Below are 22,730 nucleotides of genomic sequence, written 5' to 3'. Positions count from 1 at the left end.
CAGCCCACCTGGAGTGAAACAACAGTGCTCTGGTGCACAAAGTTCTCTTAAAAACATGGATGGAAACAACACTTCTGAACATATGAAGTTAAGCAGCAGTAGAACTGTGCTGCTTGCAGAATGCTGAATGCTTGGGAGGTCAGGCACTAACACGCATGTAGCAAAACCAGGTACCCACCAAATGTGTGGTTGCTAGGCCAATGAAGGTCTGATGCCCTGGTGAGTTCAAAAGGAACACGACATTTAAGAATCACAGAACACCAGGTTGGAAGAGACCACAAGGATCATCCGGTCCAACCTTTCTTGGCAAAAGCACAGTCTAGACAAGATGTCTCAGCACCCTGTCCAGCTGAATCTTAAATGTGTCCAATGTTGGGGAATCCACCACTTGCCCGGGGAGATTATTCCAATGGCTGGTTGTTCTCATAATGAACAATTTCCCTCTTGTGTCCAATTGGAATCTCCCCAGGAACAACTTGTACCCATTACCCCTCATCTTTCCCATGTGACTCCTTGTAAAAAGGAAGTCTCCATCTTCTTTGTAGCCACCCTTTAAATATTGGAACACGGTGATGAGGTCTCCCCTGAGCCTTCTTTTCTCAAGGCTGAACAAGCCCAATTCTCTCAGCCTTTCCTCATACAGCAGCTTCTCAGCCCTTTGATCACCTTCATGGCCCTTCTCTGAACTCTCTCCAGCCTGTCCACATGTTTTTGTACAGCAGGGACCGAAACTGAACACAGGATTACAGGTGTGGCCTGAAAAATGCCGAGCAATTTCTATGTATTGTATTTTCAAAATACAAAAGGCATCTGTGGATTTCAGTCTTTTAAGTGGAAAAAGGAAACAAACAAACAAACAAGGTGGGAGATTTTCCCGGCTTTCTTGTTTTCACACACAGGAAATAATCATCCCATATCTAGCAAAAGCCAAGGGAGTTTGAACACATCCCTCTTCCCCAAATCTGAGAAAATACACGTTATCTTGGCTTGGATTAAACTGCTGCTGTACTTCTCTCTCAGAGAATCAGCACGAGAAACCTGGGCTGCAATGAGATGCCCAAAAGGCAAGTCACCCATCTTCTCGTCTCTTCAACTCTTTCTGGAGATCTGCCTCACATTTAGCATTCATCTTTTAGAATGAGCCAAAATTCTGACCCTATATAACCTGCATCTGTAGGATGGATGTTCTTCTGTGAGGGAGTTGAGCTTTCAGTTGATTTTACCCATCAGCAGGATTTCAAATACCGATTTATCATTCTGTAACATAGACTTGCAAGCACCAGACAGGGAACATGTGGCCCTTTACTAATGATTACTAACACCAAAATGGAAATCTTTGTCTAAAGTTCAAAGGAATAACAGGAATTAGCAGGGATTTAATTTCTCTTAATCTCTTTCAAAACGCTGTCTGTTCTATTATAACCTCCAGCACAGAAAAGGAAACATTCACTATGTTAAATCTGAACATGTTTTAAACATACCTAATCGCTCATTTCCACACACTCATGTCTGTGCCTGGATTAACTCATAACATATTCAGCTTCATTCCCTTTTCCCCCCCTCACATTTTTAGTAAAATTCTCATCACTTCTGAGCTGAAAATGTCTTACAGAGACACTCCCATACACCCCAGAAAATCTATATGAAAATCTTGATGATACATTTGGCAATTTAAAATAATGCCCATTCCTCCATGGAAGAGTATCACTTTAGATTGTTTTTTTTCCCCAGTTAACACTTTCAAAATAAAGACTGCTCATGTCTCCTGGAATGAAAGGAGGCTCTGCTAAACCAATAGCTCACTCTACAAGGCTCTGATCACAAATTTGCCAAGCTTTCTGGACTAACATCTTCAAAACAGTTCAGTTACTGAACTATTATATTATACTTTTGAGTTTTGGCTCCTGCTTATAAATAAATAATCAATCACTGCAAGAAACTCTTCCAAGGTATTTGGACACGCAAATTCTTCGGTTTGGTCTTTGTGTATATTCTGAGATTCTTGTCTCTACCAAAATCTATCCAAATTATAAATCTCTGCAAAATGTTGGCTAACAGGTATTCACTAATAATTGTACATATAAAGTGGTCACATCCCCCAGATGCTAACCAGATCCTGAAAGTACTTTCATACAACCTTTATCAATTTCTGCCTGCAAACACAGCTCACAGTGGATTTGCAATATGCCCAAATGCACAAATTCAGGAGCAGCAAGGAAATACTGACTTTGGATAACAAGCGAGGGAACGGTAAGGAGGAAAAACAGGGACCAGAAAGGATTAAGAGAAGAAAGAGAACTGCAGAGGGAGCTGAAAGAGTAACAGAGACTGTGGTCAAACACATGACAGAAGGAACAAAGCAAAAGGAAGCAAGAGAGATTGATGGGGACCTGTGTCACACCAGGGACTGCCAATACAAAAACAGTGACAAAACCACAGAGATCAGAAAAAGACCCAAGAAGTCAGAGTCACACTGAGTGCAAACAAGCACGGAGGCAGCAACAACCTGCAAACTGGGAAGGAGTTACAATGGCAAAGGAATTGCAAAGGTGAGCTGGAATCAGGATGTAGAATTTAGTACCCACTATAATTCTCAGTCCAGCATTCAAAACGTTTTCTCTCAGTAAATGTCTGGAAAAAATTAACATTTGTTTGTTTGGGCTTTTTTTTCCATTACCACTGGAGGATGTCTCGTCTATTGCCATAAGTTATCCAGTTAGCTCAAAACGGGAAGACCTGCAGTGGATATAGTGAGATTCTTGAAAATTTCTGTGGTTGAAGACTGATTTTTTTTTTTTTTTTTTAATTTACAAGATCCCTGGCTCATTCATATCAAAGAAAAGGACACAATCTGAGAACAAACCAGAACTGCAGTGGAAGACAGTCCGCCTGTTCCATTTATAAGAAAATATGTTGTATGTGGCCTGAGGAACAGAAATCGGGAAAGGAGGATGATTTTGTAGTCACAGAAGATAAACTACAGGGAAGGAGATCATTTGTGTACTCTTTTTCTACCACTGTGGTCTCCCATGGTGCTAAGCAAAGTGTTTTAAGCATCTCTTAAGTGTCCAACACTTTGTGCACCTATCAGTGGCTGAGTGACTGATTTAAGGCCCTGGTGTCCAACGAGCTGGAAGGCTGGGAAGTTACAGCTGGAACAGAAGCCAGTATAATATCCAGATATATCAACTGTTTTGTCAAGACAGCTCCTAAACACCCTAAATTGAGCACTGATGTAATAGATATTTTAAAAATACTTTTTTTTTTCCTTGCAAATTAAAGACACTTCTTCCCTTCTCTCACAAATGTAAAAAATAAATTTAATAATGCTTTTATAAAATATTCAGATCTTATAGTAACAAGTAGCTCAGGAAACCCTTTGAAGCAGTTAACAATGACATCAAGGTGTAAGACAAAATATTTGTGACATGGTAAAAATAATAAGTATACAAGAAACTGTCGCCAGGTTACTTTCTACAGACTTTTTGTGCATTCTGCCATCTATGGGGGCTCTTGCAATCAAGAAAGGGATTTTGTGAAAGAGCAATACCCTCATCATTAAAGTCTATGGTATACCTCTAAAAAACTACTTTTTCCAACAGATCTCAAAGTATGAGTTTGTCACATTAAAATGGCAACTTACTAAAAACAAACAAACAAAAAAAGTATTTAGAAGAGAGATCCAATAGCAGGTTCTAGAGTTTGTGGCAAATCAAGTTAACAGCTTATTTCCATAATATTTTGTACTTATTTAAGGTTGATAATTCACAGCAAAGTGAAGTATGTCTGCTGGAAGGGGGCAGGTGACATCTGAGATGTATTCCTATTAAAGCACATTTCAAACCAGCCAGCAAATAAGTAAAAGAACGTTTGTAAAGGTCTTGGTAAAAATAAAAATTTACAAATGCAGAAACAAGACGTAACTAAGATGCTCTTCAGATTAACCCGCCCAGTGAGATTTTTGGGCCTACAGCCTATTTCTGGAAAACGCACACAGGTGAGCCAGCTCCCTGAAGCCAGCTTTACTTGTCCAAGAACACTTGGAAGACCTGTGCCTTTAGAAATTAGCTTGGAAAGAATCAGCACTTCTAAACATTTAAGCAAACAGATATTAGCAGAATAACGTAGTTCCGTGCAATAACTGGTCCCTTTGTGCCAGCCGAGCCATAACGCTGCAGAATTGTGTCCCCAGCTCAACCAGGAATTGCGGCTCACGACGAGGCAGCGTGACTGCAAGGTCATCGAGAACAGTTGTTTGCAAGCCGGGAAATAACCTGAAGTACTTTATTAGAAATTACATATACAATCCCTGCTGAGAAGCAAGTGATCTAGAAGGCAAGGCTCATAGGAAAGGAACTTATTTATGTAATATATATAGAGTCGGACTTTTTAGAGGATCAGTCCCACAAACAGGAGGTTGATATTTGTTCAAACAGGACTCATGCTGTTCACAGCAGCCATCAGTACCATATTTGCAGATTCCTCTATATGAAACTGCAGAACCAGCTAGAAAAACGCAGTTTCATTTGGTCACGTCCAAATTATTTCACAAAGATTAGATGCTCTCATGTATTTTTATTGCGACACATGGATGTTTCTGCTTTATATCATTGCACTGGGGAATTCTTGGGGTGCACAGCAAAAGAGGCAATTCTCATATATAAACATTAGATACTCAGAATCTGAAAGAGCAAAGTGAAAGTCACCTGTGCTTGAGAAAATACAATAATAGTAGAAGCTGCAGGAAAATTCTACAGAGATAAAATCATCCTTCACAGAGAAGCTGGAGAATTACACAAGCGTTAGAGATCCCCAAAGACTGAAAAGAGGCATTTTTATTAATCCGGACTATTAAGCATTGCTAGTGACTCAATCTAGTCTTGAAAATATCCAATCTTTTTTATAGTCTTCAGAAGTATTCCACACATAAAGTCAAAACACCACACACATCAGTACTTTCTTTTAAATTTACTCATCTCTAAAAGATTCTATCTAGTCTAATGAGGTAAGTTTATTTCCAACCTACAAAAAACCCCACAGAGGCACAGAGAAGCGATACTTTTATGAATGGAACTGCCATGCTTGAGGAATTCAAACACGTTTTCACGCAACAGCACCCTTCCAAATACGTGATTTTTTTAATGTTGCTATTCACTTTCCTTAGCTGGTGCCATCTGTTTGTATTCCGTGGGCTGGAGCAAGAAGTATGCTCTGTCATATACACTGCTGCTAGACACTGAAACAATCCAAGTTGACAGAAAGAAGCCACTGGATGAAATGGGTGATGAAGACCTAACATAGTGCTCGGAGCTCCCTGGTCAAGAGACAAGGACAAAGGTCTGGCTCTCGGTGGTGCTTGCATCCGTGAGGGCCTAGAGGTAATTTAGTTGAATAAATTACTACTGGTGTGAGGTTTTTTTTCCTTCATGTTACTATATTCAAACTACGCAAGTTTCAGTAAAGCAGAAAAATAAATTAGTAACCATGACGTTGAACCCTCCTGATCCAAGTTGGATTAAAAAAAAACCATAGAGCCAGGAGGAGAACCTGCACCAAAAGGAAAAGAGGCAAGAGGTTACATGACTAATGGGGGGGGTACAACACCCAAGAAGGTATTTAAATAGTTATTTAGCCTGTAAAGTTGTAATGACACATTTGTAAGCAAACTAGCAACTAACCATGCCTGGTATGAGAAATAACACTATTCAAGAAGTGACTCTGACAAATATATTCCTTCCACTTGTTAATTACTCAGGAGCCCGATTATCACAGACACCAGAAGCATCCCTTGCCTCCAAGCTGCCACTAATTGCTCCTCCAGCAGACTGCAAGCACTCCCATGGAAGGGTCACAATTCCCTGATGGAGAAGGAGAATTGCTCCCTCTTTCCCCCTTACTTTTAACCTACACTGCCATATTGTCTCAGAAACAGCACTTTGAAATTCCATGATATACCAGTTCAAGTCCCCATGAACTTGCCAGCTTCTTTAAGTCCAATGAAAGAACTAAGGGCTTGTTAAAATCTTCACCTTCTGCCCCTTGCCACAGAGCACTGGGGCAAGGACCTGCAAGTTATTCTTGATGCTCAGTTTTGAGCCTGCTTGCTCAAAAAAAAGCATTTGCCAGCTAGGAAGCAAAGGCACTATTAAGGAAGGTAGACATCATCTTCAAATCAAATTTCAAACAGCATCTTATATATGAAAATATTTCCTTGATAGTTACCAGGACGTCTGTCATAAGGAATTAAACATGCTTTAAAAAAAAAAATCATTATTAAGAACTAATCTGTCAAAACAATCTTCCAACAGAGGTAGTCCTCAATGACCACAAACTGAATATAAATTTTTGAAAGGATTAATTTTACGTAGTTGCACAGAGAGCATACTCTGAGGCTCATATTAAAGACATCCAAACCTCATTAGATACATACAAGATTAGCACAGCGACTTACAACAGTAACCTTGCACTGCATTAAGATGCAGAGAAGTTATAGCCAAGGCATTTTTCAAGGACAGATATTAACTTTATAATTTGATATATGAACTATAACTGTATTAACAGTGAAAAAGAAAGTGCCCTCTGCTACTATTTCCAGTGGATTCATGCAGAAGAAAAAACTAGAAATCGGTGATAATGTCAATGTCATGAGCATGTTCGCACATCTGAAAACTTCAGGCACTAGAAAATGCTGCTTAAACAATTAAGTGTTCCAGAGATTAAAGTACACTTATCTGGAGTGTACTTTTCCAGAGCAGTCCTTACCGGGCTCAGGTTTACTTTGCTCTTAACCAGGCAATCTACCAGCTGTAGCAGCTGCTGTGCAATAACAAGCATCCTTCAGCAGCAATTTGTCTCGGTACCGGCTCTAAGTGACTCAGCTGTTCATGTCACACTCTGGGAGCTACTTTGCTAATATTACAGCCTTTACCCATACAGCACAGCATCATTTCTCTCCATAACAGAGGTTGGGTTTTTCATTTGTTTGGGGTTTTGTTTAATTACTCATATCTTCTTTCTGAAACATGACGCGATAACTTTGATTGCCAAGTGAGCTAACTTTCACTTCTCATTGGCCACATGCAGTCTTGACTTAAAAATAAACATGTGCTAAGCCACGTGTTTTAAAAAAAGGAGGTGAAGGTGAAAGCAAACTTTAAATGCAAAGGAACTTTGAGTGAGTGAAAACAATAGAAAAGCTCTATTAAAATTGAAGCGATTGTCATGCATGCTTATTTTTAAGTAAAATTTTCTGTTCAAGTTTTTATTCAATAAACAGCCATACCAGAACATACATTAAAAAAGGGAAAAAAAAGAAAAAAAAAGAGGAAAAAAAGAGATAGAAAATAGGAAGAAAAAAATAAAGAAAAAAAAAAGAGAAAAGTTAATGGCAAAAGAAGCCCAAAACATAGAAGCTAGTCTTTATGATATTTCTAAAACATGAAACTTGCTACTAGCAATATGAAAAGGAATACAGTTAAAATTTTTATAATTCTGATAGCTATCTCTGAAAAGCTGAACTCCTGGCAACATGCAATTGAAACAATGAATGGCTTTTTTTCTTTCAAGTTTTAATTTGGGGCCAGCAGGCTTGAGGGAAACAGTAGGGGGAAAGGGATGATTCTTTCTTTGTTTTCCCCCCTCTATGGTGAGAATCATGACTTTGCTTGGTCAACAGTACTGCATGCAGTACACAAAACTCCAGCAAAAAATAGATTATAACCCTGGATTGGGAAAATTCCAAGGAGCTGAAAAAAACAGAAGAGCAAGAGACATGACATGAGAAAATAATAATCAGTAGGCCTGTATACACATATGGTAGAAAGACTGGAAAAGCCTGCAAATTCGAAAACTAATGCATCTGTTGACAATCAGTAAGGGATCTCACAGTTTTCTGTGTTCTTTGCTGTTCTGTGGGCAGCTCTGATTTCTGTACCAGGCTCCCCATTCTAACCCTGACTTCAGCGTGGTCACTCACAGGCATCAACTAGAGAAAACAACCTTGAAGAAATGTGTTCCTCTGGATGAACGCTCCCAGCGTGTACAACAAGGCCAGCAAATCTACATGCCAACAAAAATTGTTATGTTTTCTTATGTCTCTGTAGGGCTCCAAATGACAGTAGCACCACGTACTGAATCTGAATTAGAAACCTGCCAGATCCTTATCCACCTGCTTACTCAACTGAGCTGAAAGATACTTTGACATTTTAATAGGAATAGTACTAGTAGAAATTGAAAACTTCCAGACATTTTTATGATGTAGTAATACCGAGAGACTGCTGTATTTGATGGAAGGATGATACTTCAAGCAGTATAAAGACCTAAACGTGCCACAGACCAGTAAAGCAGTACGACCTTCCAGCAGCTGGTGATCCTATAGGAACATACTGTGCAATCTGGGCAGGCAGACTTGCGTAACTTGGTTCCTATTTAAGAGCAGGGCTCTCTTGACAGAACCTTCAGTTGTTGACTGAATAGTCCCCTGAAACCAACCCAAAGCAATTAAGCCCTGGATGAAAGCACGAAGCGGACCCTGCATAGTTTCATGCAGGGTTCATGTGGGTACATAACAACAGCCCTCCCAGAAGCAGCGATCCATTACAATTTATGGATGCTGCTCCCTGTAATGTGGCTGGGGAGCCCACGTGGTGCAGTGTACTCAAGAGAATTAACTGACCTCTGTAACAGGACACCATGAAGCCACTCTTCATTCCCAGCAAACTGGCCCAGTACCGGGCTGAAAGGAAGTATTTTCTGTATGTCACACAGGTAACAGACTTAAATACTTTATAACTGATGGACAGAAGAATATCACACAGAAATAAAGTTTGAACTTTCTGAAAAGAAACTCAGGTGATCATCAAATCACAGAATCATTTTGGTTGGAAAAGACCCTCAAGATCATCAAGTCCAACCATTAACCCAACACTGTCACTAAACCACGTCTCTAAGAACCTCTCTACGTGTCTTTTAAACACCTCCAGGGATGGTGACTCCACCACTGCCCTGGGCAGCCTGTTCCAATGCCTGACCACCCTCTCCATGAATAAATTTTTCCTAATATCCAATCTAAACCTCCCCTGGTGTAACTTGAGGCCATTTCCTCTTGTCCTATTGCTTGTTACCTGGTAGAAGAGACCAACACCAACCTCCTTTCAGGTAGTTGCAGACAGCGATAAGGTCTCTCCTCAGCCTCCTTTTCTCCAGGCTAAACAGCCCCAGTTCCCTCAGCTGCTTCTCATCAGACTTGTGCTCCAGGCCCCTCACCAGCTTCATCACCCTCCTCTGCACTCTCTCCAGGTACTCAATGTCCAAATTTAAACCTTGCACCATACCTGGTATTACCTGAAATCAGTAATCCCACCCACAAAAGCACAATACAGATGCTTCAAATCATTATATAAAGGCTAAAATATACAGCAGAGTTGAGAATTTTACCAGCGTGTTTTTATCTTATTAGGTGTTAACAATTATGTACGTGGCTGTGTAGGCACACACGAGCTGAGTGCTGTGTTTCTACAGGAGGGCAACAACACATGGGACTCCGCAGAGCATTCTGAGTCTCCCACAGAGCTACAGCAAGAATTTTAAGATCTGCAAAATGAGCATCAAAACCAGTGGAACTCAGCAGGAGTTTTTCAGGTGGTGGTATATTATGTGTATGAAATGTAATAGTACAATGGCAAAGCATAATAGCAGGACTAAATAGCTAAAAAATTGCCAACCCAGCCTGTAATATTGGATAACAATGAATTAGCACTGCCATGTTGAAAAAAAGCATCAGAATGAAACTGTAAGCTTAGTATCATAGGAAAGTTATGATATTCCAGTTTATATGATAATGATGCATTACATGATAGATAATACACAGAAACCTATACATATACATCCCTGGCTTGCCTGAGGCTGAAACTAAGCAGAAGTAACATAATTCAGCTGAATCATGCACTCTCGTACTGCAGAAATCAAGTATTAATCATCTTCTAAAAATCTGACTATTTTATGGTGGTCATGTGAAAACTCTGAGCAGAAGCGTATCAAATAGCCTGTCAAATCTGAAAAATTTAGGCTTAGGAAAGATATAAAACGGCTAAGCTTCTGTTCGGCTTACTAATGACAGCAATGTTAAAAAGGATTGCTGAAGTTTTAACCTATAATTTTCATTAAACAGAGAAAGTTCCCTTTCAGATTCCCACACAACAACTAGCAAGTGTATGATCTTAAGTGAAACAGATGAAGTGCAGAACGGTGGGTGAACATACAGAAACAAAATACTTGGTTACATACAGAAACACCAAGCTCATTAACCTAGCAGTCTGGGCTAGTCTCCACATTTCTCACACTCCCAACTGTGATGCTGTATATTTTAAGGACAACCTGCACATGGAGCAAAGAAAAAAAAAAAATAAAAAAATTAAAATAAAACTAAAAGACAAAACCAAAAAGCATTCATACAGATCAACTGGTGTGCTCTATTTTTTTTTACATTGCCCTCTTCTGTGCTGCTTTTGCAGACAAAAGCTTACTATGGAGGAAACTTATTTATTTTGTAAACTTCATGCCACCCCACTAAACTGCAGATATTATTTTTAGTTCTAGCACTAAGCAGACTGGGAATCCGAGGCACAGTGCCAGGATGTAAACCCACTCCTTCTGAGCTGGCTCTAACCATATTGCCTTGCTCCCACTCTGCTCCCCTGTTTAGGTCAGCAATTTCCTCAGGGCTAAATCTGAATACGTGCACACATATGCCGTGCATAATCTGGGTGTGTTTCTTCATAAATAATTCAGACAAAAGTGTGATATGCTGCTCCTACTGAAAGGCCCACTCTATTTTCTCTTTTGGCAAGGTTGGCCCAAAAAAGTGCTGCTGAAGAGTAGCCAACATCTTGCCTCTATTTATAATGCGGCTGGTTTACAAAAAAAGAGTGGATCCTCTTTGCAAGCTGTTTTTGTACCGCTCAAGCTTGCAGTCCTGCTGCACAGAAAATTAAGGGACTCTCATTGAGTATGACCACAAAGTCAGGCCGGAAGTTTTTTCTACAAAATGGATACTTATTTAAAATCTTTCTCTTAGAAAAAAAAAAAGTCTTGTATACAAGCCTACACCAAATGTTCCAGAAAAAGCACTATTTTCCACAGAAAGCTCTCCTGTCAGATGCTATGGGATTTGCACGTATAAGCAACAATTCAGCATATTAAATTATGGGGTTTGGTTTTTGTTTGTTGTTGTTTGGTGAGGGTTTTTTTTTTTTCGTTGTTTTGGGGTTTTTAAGTATAGTTACAGTAAACTGTTTTGCAATTTGTATCCTAAACTGCTTAGATTGCCACAGAAGTACCATGGCACTGAGGGCGGTCTGGTATTTATCTCCATTGCCAAGCATGGCAGCAGGTCGTACTCACAATCCCTTCTCCTTCTAATCTGAACGCTAGCAGAAATGATAACTATTTTTTTCCACCTACCGGAGTTCATAATTGTGCAGGCGACAACAGACACGGGACAAGCAGGAACCACAGAGCTTTGTGCATGTACTGCAGTCCACCCATAGACATCAACCTGAAGGTCATACATCAGCTTTCAACACAGGGTTTAGCTGGAGTTTATGTGTTGCTTTCCTTCTACCCTTCCAGCCGAGCGGTCCTAAAGAAATGAACTGGTTCCTCTCTGGCAAAGACGGCTCTGTTAAATATGTACTACCCTACTTCTATTTTTATTTAGAAATCCTACCGTAACTCGAGATCAAGTTGTTAGGAATAATCAAGCCAAAGCAAGGAACAAATTATGAGAAGGCATATAAAAATATGTTTCAATGAGTGAGCATTGCATGTGATAGTCTTTCACTGCTCTGTTACTGAATATTTAATCTAGTTCAGAAATACTCAAGAACCCACAGACCACTGACTGCTCCCAAAGTTCCTGGGACATTGCTCTCTTTTTTTTTTTTTAAATGAACATAACAGGAAACCCATCTTGGCATCACAGAGTACATGAAATATATTTAACATCAGCATCCTAAAAAACAAATATTTATTCATCTTGCTAGGAAAAGCAAAATTGTGAACAGTCTGGAAAGCAGTCATTGCTATGCCCCAGAGGATAATATTCTGACTTTCCACAAGATGTTTTTCAAGGCATCAAGGATCTCTAAACAGCACTGTGCAGATCTACACATCCTCGCCAAGAGGAGAAATGAAATAAAACATAAGCCCAGTCATTTTAACAAAGAAAGCTGCTTTTTAAGGTGTATCAACATGCAAAAATGAACTTCACAACTGAAATATACTTTAAAAGTCAGCTGTAGTGAGAGGGAGAAAACCACGGAGCCAGGGATGGTGAAGCTGGGAAAAAGCCACACTTCTATGGTCCTTTGGTTTATCTTATCTACTATCTTCTGCAAGTCTTTCACACAGGCTTTGAACAAGGAAGTCTCCCATGCTTGCATTTTAAATTTATTTAATCCTTCAGAGAAGTGCCATGTGCCCAATACTGTAGAATCCTTCCTATCTTCAGCAGTTCCAGAGATGCAGAACAAGAACAATCTTACCATATTGCCCTTCTAAATTTCCAGAAAAGTTCATTTGTAAAAGCTTATCTAATTTTGAAGAGATAAAACAATAAACAAGGAAATTAGGGATTCAATGAGAAAGCAATCAGATTTGAGTGGGGATGAAGACAACTCACTATTGCAAGTAACTTGTAAAGTCAGGAACTGTGATTTAGTAGATACAATTCCTCCAAAGCACCAAGCAGAGCCCTTTAAAAAAAATAATAATAATTTTTCTTTTTTTGCAGTGGTTCAACCGAAATATTTTGCCTGTCTTACAAATGATCCGAACTGAAGGGAATTGTAATACATCTAGATAATTTCTTCCTAGTGTGCGACAACTTTCAGAGGCTCTGAATTGAACAACAAAATTTAAGACACATTATACATGTACTTACTATTTGCCATGTTCCTTGTCTGAACAGTGTTCATGGTACAACATCCTTTGAAGAATACGTTGTAGGTATTTGTTCTGTTGACGCCAATAACTAAAACTACACAGAAGGACAGAACAGCCACGTTTAAGCGCTGCAGCTGAAGCCGACACACAAAGTTTCACCTCAGGAAGGTAAAATGATACCTAGAGGCCCCACTGCTGCCACGGTTTTCCCTTTTTTTGCCCAGAGAGGGTCTCCTCGGGGAGCGGCAGAAATCCCAGCAGCACCATCCCCTCCAGGAGAGAATCGAGTCATTAGCTTCTCATTGGACACGCTAATTCCCTGCAGCAGGGAGAGGGAGGACTAAGCAGCCGATTTCATGTAGAAGCGGGATGGCTTTAAGCAGGCTTTGCTTTGACCAGCGGGACACCATGCTGCTCATTTCAAGGCCTATGGCTGCTGTGGAGAGAGAGGCAGAGGCCAGAGGGAGCAGCTTCAGACCATGGCAGGTTTTGCGCTGGTGAAGCACAACTGTGTTCAAATGAAGAGGAATTGGATTTTTCAAGACATGTAGTTAACTCTTACAAAGACATAAAAGTTAAGACTCTAATACGGGCCAAAACGAGCCCTTTGGGGTGAATGCACATGGTTTTGTTTGCTTGTTTGGTTTTTCATGTCCTTTTCCCTGCAGCCCTAAATATTCTACTAGAACTAATCCCCTACGGCACAAACAGGCTTACCTCTGACCAATGCCGAAAAGACTCAATCACCACCTCTGCAGGACAACCAAATTTGTTTGTTTGCCCACCTCACCTAGTTAATACACCTGGAAAGTGGGGAGGGAAAAACAAACCAACCAACCAACAAACACCATGTTTGCGGATGAAAACTTGCATATCCAAAACTGATGCATGTTCTCTGGTACCCAAAACAGATCATATGAACGGGAGGTCACGTACTTCATCTATCCCTGGGGCGATTACTTCCACACTTCATGCTTTCTGTCCCTCTCTGACATTCTGTATTGCCTTTTTGCACTCTGAAGACATCCTCAGGGCAGATTTAGTTGTTCATGACACGATCATACCCTGTCGTCCATTACTAATGCCCCAATTTATTTTGGAAACCACGTTATTGCATGTGGTCTTGATGTACCTATTTGTGTCAGAACATAAGGTGATGAATATTACAGTCTATACAGAACAGAAAAGTACAAATCTCCTGTTTATGAATTAAGTCACTTGGCGGCCTTAAGTCTGCTTTCCAGCTGCACTCAAACAACACATTATTTAATGATCTATACAAGACTTCCAGTACGTCTGGTCTTTCTACCCAGTCATCTCCTTGTGGTCTCTAAAGGTGTCTCAGAACAGTGCAGAATGTGTAGGCAGATGATACCAAAACTCACATACGGGACAAATGATAAAAGCTACACGGAAATAAAATATTTTCTTTTTTTTTTTTTCTTATATCTGAACTTCAAATACGATATGAAACCACAAAGGAAACAAAATCAGGTGGCAGAGGACAGCTGTCGCCAAGAGGGGACCATGCCAACACTGCTGAAAATAATGCATGACCTATAGCTTAGACAGCAATCTCCATGATCAACACCCAAAATTCATGACTGTATTCACTACTTTACCTAAGAAAAACTCAAGAGGCTCAGGGAGTTCCAGGCAAATGGGGAAGGCAGATGGAAGAGATGTGCACATCAAATGCTACACCAAACTCTAGCAACGAGTCAAGGTGGGTTAGGAGCAAATCACACTACTATTGTGCAGTGACTGTCTAGAAATTGAATATTTTTTAGCATTCACTTTCATAAGCACTAGCTTCAAGCATTTTGGTCTGAGATTTTTACCGTCCCTAAAAATCAGACCCTCCCTGTTGCCAAGACATACATGAACTAGTCAATTCTTTTGGAAGTCAATTTTCCTTTTAACTATTTTTTAAGAGGAACTGCCTCTACATTTGAAAAACAGGACAGAAAAACATACAAACAGATTACCAGAAGAGGAGCCTTGATTTGGTACACACAGATGCTCCAAGCTCCTTTCTTTAAATAAAATAGCCTTATTATCTAATCACTTTCTTACTTACAGCCACTCTCAGTGAGCTTACATCATTTCATATCTTTATCATTCTATATTTTATTTTGCCTTTCTGAAAATACAATCCTCCATAAGATTGCTTCTACTCTCCAAATAATGGGGTGGTTCTCAGGAACTGCTGAAGGAAAAAGGAAATAATTCTTTCTACAAACAAAGCAGATATGATAGTATTTAAAACAATTCTCTCTTTCCTCTTCTAAACATGAATGAGGGATAAAAAGGCTACCTATTGGCATTCAGAAACAGTTAACTGTTTAAATGGTTTTATTATTTCTTCTGTTTGTGATGTGGCAGAAAACTATCATGGAGAGGATGTTCAAAACTGGAACTCAAAAAGAGTTCAACAAGCCTAAAGTGAGGAGTACTCTCATTTTCAGAAAAAAAAAAAGTGCAAAATCTATCATTAAGGAAAACAAAAATGAAACATTAAGCTCCCAACTTTCAGTTCCACTTCTCAGGTCTTAAGTCAGACACTGTTTAAACAGAAAAAAAGAAATTAAAGAGCGCAAGAGTTTTCATCCAAGGCTGTGCAGCCCATGTGGGCTGGGGACAATGAGGCCGCTCACCAAACAATTCTGCATTCATTGCAAGCTTTTAGCATCCATGCTTTGTATTGAGTCATTTCTTTTCAGTTTGCCACCTCATGAATGAAATTCTGACCCACGCAAAGTTGGAGAAATTTTTTTTTGGTCTCTCTAAGACTTGTTTTCTTGATAAAACGGGGACGAGCTATCTTTCTAATAGGAAAGTGTTACCTCTGTCCTCTGCAATCAAAGTGCACTTGAACCAATTTAGCAACAAAACCCTGCATCTCTCCCATTTCTTGCAGAATCCTTCAAAACCCAGAGCCCATCTCTTCTTATCCAGCCTGTTATACCTATTCAAAACACAGCTTATCAAATGACTCAACCTGTGCAACATTTTAATATGAAGTGCAACAAGGCTGTACCTATGTACTTAATATTCCAAGAATTTGCTACCATTCAGACTGTGCTATGTCACATAAAAATCAAAGCACAAAAGAAATATGAATGTAAAGGTCATGAACTACGAACTTTCTTTTTCAAATGTTTCTAACTTACATTCTTCAATAAGAAGCTTTACAGAACGTGATATTATCACAGCATAAAAGCCTCCTTTGAATAGCTAAAATGAAAGAGTTTGTATTGATGCCTTGTTTTTCAGAATAAACTGTCTTGCAGCCTTGCTTTACTGAAATACATTAGACTACTAACACACTTGGAATAGACAAACATGACAGAGCAGGGATCTGAGTTACAGGCAGGCTGCCTCTGGCTCTTCTCTCTCACCGTCTACCTCTTATCACAGCTTTACTTTGTCAGCAAAATGCTCCATTATTTCTGCTTTGCCTTGAGACAGCCTAGTCCCCCAAAGACATGGTTACAGCAGAATATCACAGCTATAGATTTTACACAAAAAGCTCAACCCTACCGAGGTCTTGCATGACATTATTTTTTTCACGGCCGGCTTAGATTAGTTTTGAAACCTCATAACAATTTATTTGGACCATTGCTTATAAGGTTTCTACAAGGAACATGAAATGCATCAAGTAAGTTCTTGTTTAAGTGGAGGAGACAACTCTCTTCAGTAATAAGAATAAATTATAGTATAACCAGATCTAGGATGCCAGTTCAAGTTAAAAAAATATAATAAAAAACCCAGGCTTATTCATGTTTCAAGAAGAAAATGCACAGTCTAGATCAGCATAGTAATTAAAAAGTAGTGCAGAAAGAGATCAGACCATAAGCTTCTCCTCTAGAGAACAGGGAACTCAAGGCAGTTGTCAAACAGCATTGATTCGTTTCACACAACTAAAATCTAGTTTATAGAATAAAATCAGTATTTTGTGGTAAAAATCTATTGAAGTAGAGCTTGAAAACACTAATCAAAAGGGCTTTTCTTGGTGGCTGGGAGAAGGGCATGCCTGATATATTTATAAATGCTAACTTTTGGTTTAAAAAAAAAAATAATCTCTTCCTGGGTTTGTGAAGAAAATCTGCCAAATATAAAATGAGACAATGCTATCATTTGATGTCTACAGACAGACTCCACGCATCCTAGACAATTCTCAAGTGACGACAATACAGAACTAACAGGTATCTGGCTGCTATTCAGAAGCTACTAGCCAGCACTAAACCAGATAACTACCCTCATCCACTTCAGCTGGCTGCTGCTTTGAGAAGTTATGAGGAGTGGCAAAGACAGCAACAATTTTGAGGAAAAAAGCAAAAAACTTCTGCTCCCATACTCACCAGTCAGGCAGCTCCAGAATTTTTCTCGCCCCTTTTAAATATAGGGCAAAAAGAAAGAGATTCCCCCCTCATACACCAATAAAGGCATTTTAGCATCCACCCCCACACCGACAGCTGAGCTGTGGGTTTTACACTGTGCCAAAGTACTGCTCCAGAACAAGAGTCAACCCACTGGCTCCTGCTTTTCAGCTTTCCCTACAATTTCTTGGCTTTCAAATAAAATGTAAAGATATTTCATACCACCTCACTCTCTCTCATTTTCCTTTGGTCATGGCAAATAACACTAAAAAATGTTATCTTCCCACCTGATGTTATCAGAGCACGTATCGTATTGGCTTTTTATTGGTCGTCTGCTAAAGAAATTTGCAGGGAATAGCAAAAAGTATTGCTTTTTCTCCTGCGAACAGCAGCCCCTTTCGTGGTCACAGGGAACGTACATGCAGCCTAGACCCTGCACAATACCACTGCTGGACAAAACGATGGGCTCAAAGCCAAAATGTTCATTGTCAACTACATTGTTTTATGAATTACTGTGCCAGCATTAATCTCTTGGAAGTCAGCATTATCTTCTCATTTTCATAATTTACCATTAAAAATTACGGCTAGCTGCCTTCTAACTCAAAGACCACACGACACCTCCTGCACTGTTTCTTCGTTTCAGAGCTACTGCTGAACTTAGAACTACCCAGACTTTGGTACTACCAACTACTTTGGCTTTATGATTATCTCCAGCTAGCCTGAAGTCAGTATAGCTGCTGAAAAGGCTATTCCCCGCTTCTTGCTGGTCACTCATTGCTATTTTGTTCCTCTTGCCGTAAATGGTATTAGGGTTGTATAGTAAAGCAAAAGAGGGAAGCGGCTTGGAAGTAACCCAGCGAAGGTGGGGGAAAAGCCAAGTTTAATGTCCGTCAACTCCCTGATCCTGTTCACCACGCGGCTGCACAAACAAGTTGTGCTGCCACGAGGACAAAGCTGAGAGGAAGGAACGAGGGGTCGAGGTTTGAAGAGGACAAGATCACTCCTCTCAGTATCGGTGCCAGCTTACGTTGGCTGGAAGTGACTAAGGCCCAAGATGGAAAATGAGGTCGCCTTAAAATAACAGCCGTGCAAAATACTGTCTAAGCTAATGCGCACCACAAAGTTCACATAACCAACATGAAACAGAAGTACGTACTTAAAGATGTTGAAAGCGTGCATCTACTTTATAACAAACAATTAAGAGCTTCGAAAGAAGATTTCCAGAGCTAGCAACCTGCAGCCTGATTTCATCTGCTCAGGACTAGCCTTAAGCACAGAACAACAGCTAGAGACCTGCACAGACTTAGCCAACCAAGCCTCAATGATTGGTAACAAAACTCAGGAGGGGGGAAAATAATTCCACCTTCTTTTCCTTTTGATGCCTTTAAAACACCTGCTTGTTAGTAAGATATTTGTGATTCACATCGCTGCCTGTGTGTCTATTACCCCTACTATAGTTCTTGGTCTGGAAATCACATGCTGAGTAACCCTCAGGCAAGGGGCTTACTCAGTAATGATAAGAACATCAAAAAACCACAAAATCTTGACAGCTAAAATTCAGACAATCTTGTCAGAAAAAGATTGGAGCTTATAAAAGGGAACTTGTTCTCACTAATAACTTCCTTCAATAGGAAGATTTTGCCTATAGCGTCAATTTGATTTAATTCCACGCACATAAGCACATTTTCCTTCACAAGGAAAGAAGGGAAGACATACGGATAAAAAGTTTAGTCAGAAATAGTCTCCCAAATAGAAACGTTCATAGTATTTTGCATGTTCAGAAGAGTAATAAGGATCTGCTATGCTGCAGCATGAGGCTGTCTTACAAACTCATGGTACCAAGGCAGGCCTACCCCATAAATCAATCTGATTCAGCATCTCCTGCCAACAGCGGGAACCTTGGATGCCTTCAGTCCATACAGTCAGGCTCCTAAAAGCACATTTTGGCTCCTCCCTTGCCAGGCACGATCCCCTGCGCTTCACGCTCTTCCTGCGTGCTCTCTCCTGGCAAAGCGCAAGGGCGGCAGCGGTTGCCAGCAAGTCAAACGTAGTTACCTCCACTTGGGATACTGCCTGTGCTATCTTTGATGATGGCTCAAGCCACAGCTATGTATGCAATCTAAATCCCTCACATGTCCTATCTATGGCAGTATGTTGGCTGCAACAAAAATTAATATACTGAGAACTTTTTCAGTCATTTTCTTAATACTTTTTACACTATTAACTTTTTTTTTTTTTAAATAAAGATACCAAAGCAACTGTTCAGTAGATTTAGTAAGTCGGCTAACGGGTTTCGGTAAAATTCAGCATTTCTAATTGCATGCATTTTTCCTCCATATACCTGTGAACTGAGGGGAACATGTCTTAACATACTGAGCCAAAGGACTGCTATCGAAAGGCCTTTTTCTTGCTGTCACCATGCAAAATCAGCAATCAAACCTACTCATCAAACCACCACCACTCTCATACTCTAAACAGGGAGGAGAAAAAAGTCTGCTGCACATTTGATACACAAGCCAAAGCCTGTTAGAGTCAGGAAAAGACGGTCCTACTGTTGGGTCTTTTTTTTCCAGTTGGCACTTTATCAACAATGTCTCCACCCAAAGCTCGGTTGTTTGCAGCAGTACCAAGTGTGCCTGAGCACGGCCAGGTGTCCTTAGCGTGACTCACGAGCAAAACAGGGCCCGCTGGTCACAAATGATGGTTTCCGCACCAGCGGGGTTCTGTGTGAAAACACAACCCTCGGTACTCAATTTCTTCCCAACACCTACACCACCGTATGGACGGCTTAGCACAAATCCTGCATTTTGTTCACAGAGCAAACTGTGCACTCGCCCTTGAGCCGCTGCAGGATGCCAGGCCTCCCTATGGAAGGGAGACCGAGAAGAAAGAAATGAGCTCCATCTCCCAGCTCATCCTTCGCAGAGGCTGGTACCCCCAGGCTGGCAGGTGGATGCACCATGCGCTCGGGACAGGGGGTGGCACAGCACCCCACGGCCACGCGGGATTGTGCCCACAGCCCCGCTTTCTGCGGCCCCCGAGGGCGCTGCAGCCGCCCGAGCAGCTCGGCGCGGTGCAGCGCAGGTGCAGCCCCGGGACGGCTGCCCCGGGGAGAGCCCAGCGGGCACTGCCGACCCCGGGGACGCTCCCCCGTCTCTCTCCACGGGTGGGTGTGTTGCGGAGGTTACGGTCTCGCAGCGCCTCGCAAGCGCTGCGCTGCCCTGCCCCATCCAAACACACCGAACCCCGCTGCGATCGCGCAGGGCAGCGCCTGGGGTCCCGTTCGGGCGACGGGGGAAGGAAGCAAAGCGAGGGGAAACCTCGGGCAGCGCCCCCTCCCTCTGCCCACGCCGCCACTCGCCTGGTTGGGGTCGGTGGCCCGGAAGACGTGGCAGGCCATGGGGGAGTCGGGGTTGTCGGGCTGCGCCTTGATCAGGTAGGCGAAGTAGGTGAGGTCGTGGCTGTTGTGGATGAAGCGGGCGATGTGCTGCGCCTTGTGCTCGAAGATGAAGACGGCGGGCGCGGGGCTGGCGGGGCGGCCGGGGCCCGCGGCGGGGCCGGGGCTGGCGGGGCCGGCGGGCACACAGCGCAGCGTGGGGGAGCCCAGCAGCAGCAGCACCTCCCTGGCCGGCACCCCGCTGCCCAGGGCGCCGCCGGGCTCCTGCCGCTGCCCGCGGCGGCGGATCTCTGCCACCAGCCAGGGCAGCATAGGCAGCGTGGTCCGCCGGTCCAGGCACGACGAGCCCACATACCACAGCCTGAAACGCTTCTCCCCGGCTGGCGCCGGCTGCGGCTCCGGCTCGGGCTCGGGCTCCGGCTCCAGGGGGTGGGAGAGCGGCCCGCCCTCTCCTCGCTTCTCCATGGTATGTCCCCGGGCGGAGGGCGCGGCGGTCCGCGCCCGCTTGCCCCGGCGCCAGGTGCAGCCGGCGGGGCCTGCGCTCGGCCGGGGCCGCTGTTAAGCGCGCATCCCGCCGGGTGCGTCTGCGGAGCCGCGCCGCCTCCCTGCCTACCCGTGCGGGGTCAGCCCGCGGGGAGGGAAGGACGGCAGAGTCACCCTCCTTCTTCTCCTCCTCCTCCTCCTCCTCAACGCCCCGGGGAGGAGCGGAGAAGCTACGCCCCGAGCGGGCTCCGCGGCTCGGCCACCCGCGGCCGAGGGGCGGGACGGCGCCGCCCCGGGCTCCAAACAAAAATACAACGTGGCCGCCGCGCCGCGGGCCGTTCCGCCGTGTGCTGCTGGTCCCGCTGCTCTTGGGCGGTGCTGGCCTCTCCCTGCGGCCCCGCAACGCGACCGGCCGCGGAGGGAGGAGGAGGACGACGACGTCCGTAAGGGGAGTAAGGTCACCGAGCGGTGGAGGAAAGGAGATAGGGGGACGCCCCCCGCCCCGTTTGCAAAAGCTCTCAAGGTTTTTCGGAGTTGGTTTTGTTTTTGGCGAGAAGCCTCCCCGGGGCATCCCCCGCCCGGGGCTCCACTCCCTCCGCCGGTTCTCCCCCACACAGGGAAAACGAGCCTTGTCACAAACACGCTGAGGTGCTGCCGCGGCTGTGTCACACCAGTGTCTCCCTGCCGAGTCAGAGTTTAATTACGACTGATTTTGAAATACTTTTTTCTAGGTTTCTTTTTCCTGCTTGAGCGTTTGAGTGGTTTGTGTTGGGTTTTTTTTTTCCTCTCGCTATCGCGATAACATCTATTTGGTCCAAGAAAAATCCGCCACCTACTGTAAATGTTAGTTAGTAGTCCCCTCTACCTGAGAAAGTAGCTGAAGAAAGCTTTTCCACTCACAGCATCCGTATCCCTTCTGTAATTGTCAATGTTAGCTACTGCCCTTGTGTTTACATCCGTGGCAACAGCAGCGATAATTCCCAGTAACACGCTATTATGGCAACCGGTTTAACCCTCTCTAGAAATAACAAATCTGTAGCTTGAGCTGAAGAGCTGCTCCGTGTAATTTGAGGCTGCGTGCTAGGTTATTTGGGCAGAGACGAGTCATCCAGCACAGCAGGACACAACCCACGACAATCAGAAGCGACACAAAAACTGTCGTGTTAGCGGTATTTTTAATAGCTTTACAAGCAACTATGCTCATTTCCTGAGCAAAGTATTTTACTCCTCTTTTGCCCAGTTTAATAATCTGGTTGAATGCATTGTGATTATCAGTTGCAATTTTTGGTTTTAACATTCTGACTTGGAAAGACCTCAAATATACCACATGCTAAAATGAGCTTTTCTTAGAACAGGGCAGCTAATGCAAAAGTCTTACTTAGGCTGGACACCAGCTTTAACATTTGCTAAAAGTGTACAAGTTAAAGCCAGAATGGAATTGCTTTCCCAAGCTGACCGTTTGCACACATTAATATCTGAAATGTGGTGTTGTACACTACATTGTACAAGGGAGGTAGTTAAATGAT

The 22,730-nt window shown here is 42.5% G+C and overlaps 1 protein-coding gene across 2 annotated transcripts in view; it reads right to left on the bottom strand.

Annotated features, from left to right (window-relative positions):
• TBC1D4 (TBC1 domain family member 4) overlaps positions 1-21,186 on the bottom strand; it is a gene marked incomplete at its 5' end in the record, with an annotated part of 113,104 nt that extends 91,918 nt beyond the window's left edge. For both annotated transcript variants that reach the window (XM_080352622.1, XM_080352623.1), the window contains one exon: positions 20,686-21,186. In XM_080352622.1, coding sequence (XP_080208748.1) covers positions 20,686-21,186 — 501 coding nt within the window. The remainder of the gene's footprint in view (positions 1-20,685) is intronic.
• Between the last annotated feature and the right edge of the window lie 1,544 nt (positions 21,187-22,730).

The sequence above is a fragment of the Nesoenas mayeri genome (assembly GCF_963082525.1).
Source record: "Nesoenas mayeri genome assembly, chromosome: 1".
Taxonomy (NCBI): Eukaryota; Metazoa; Chordata; class Aves; order Columbiformes; family Columbidae; genus Nesoenas; species Nesoenas mayeri.
The sequence above is the reverse complement of the archived record's forward strand: the minus strand, read 5'-3'. Positions and strand labels throughout refer to the sequence as shown.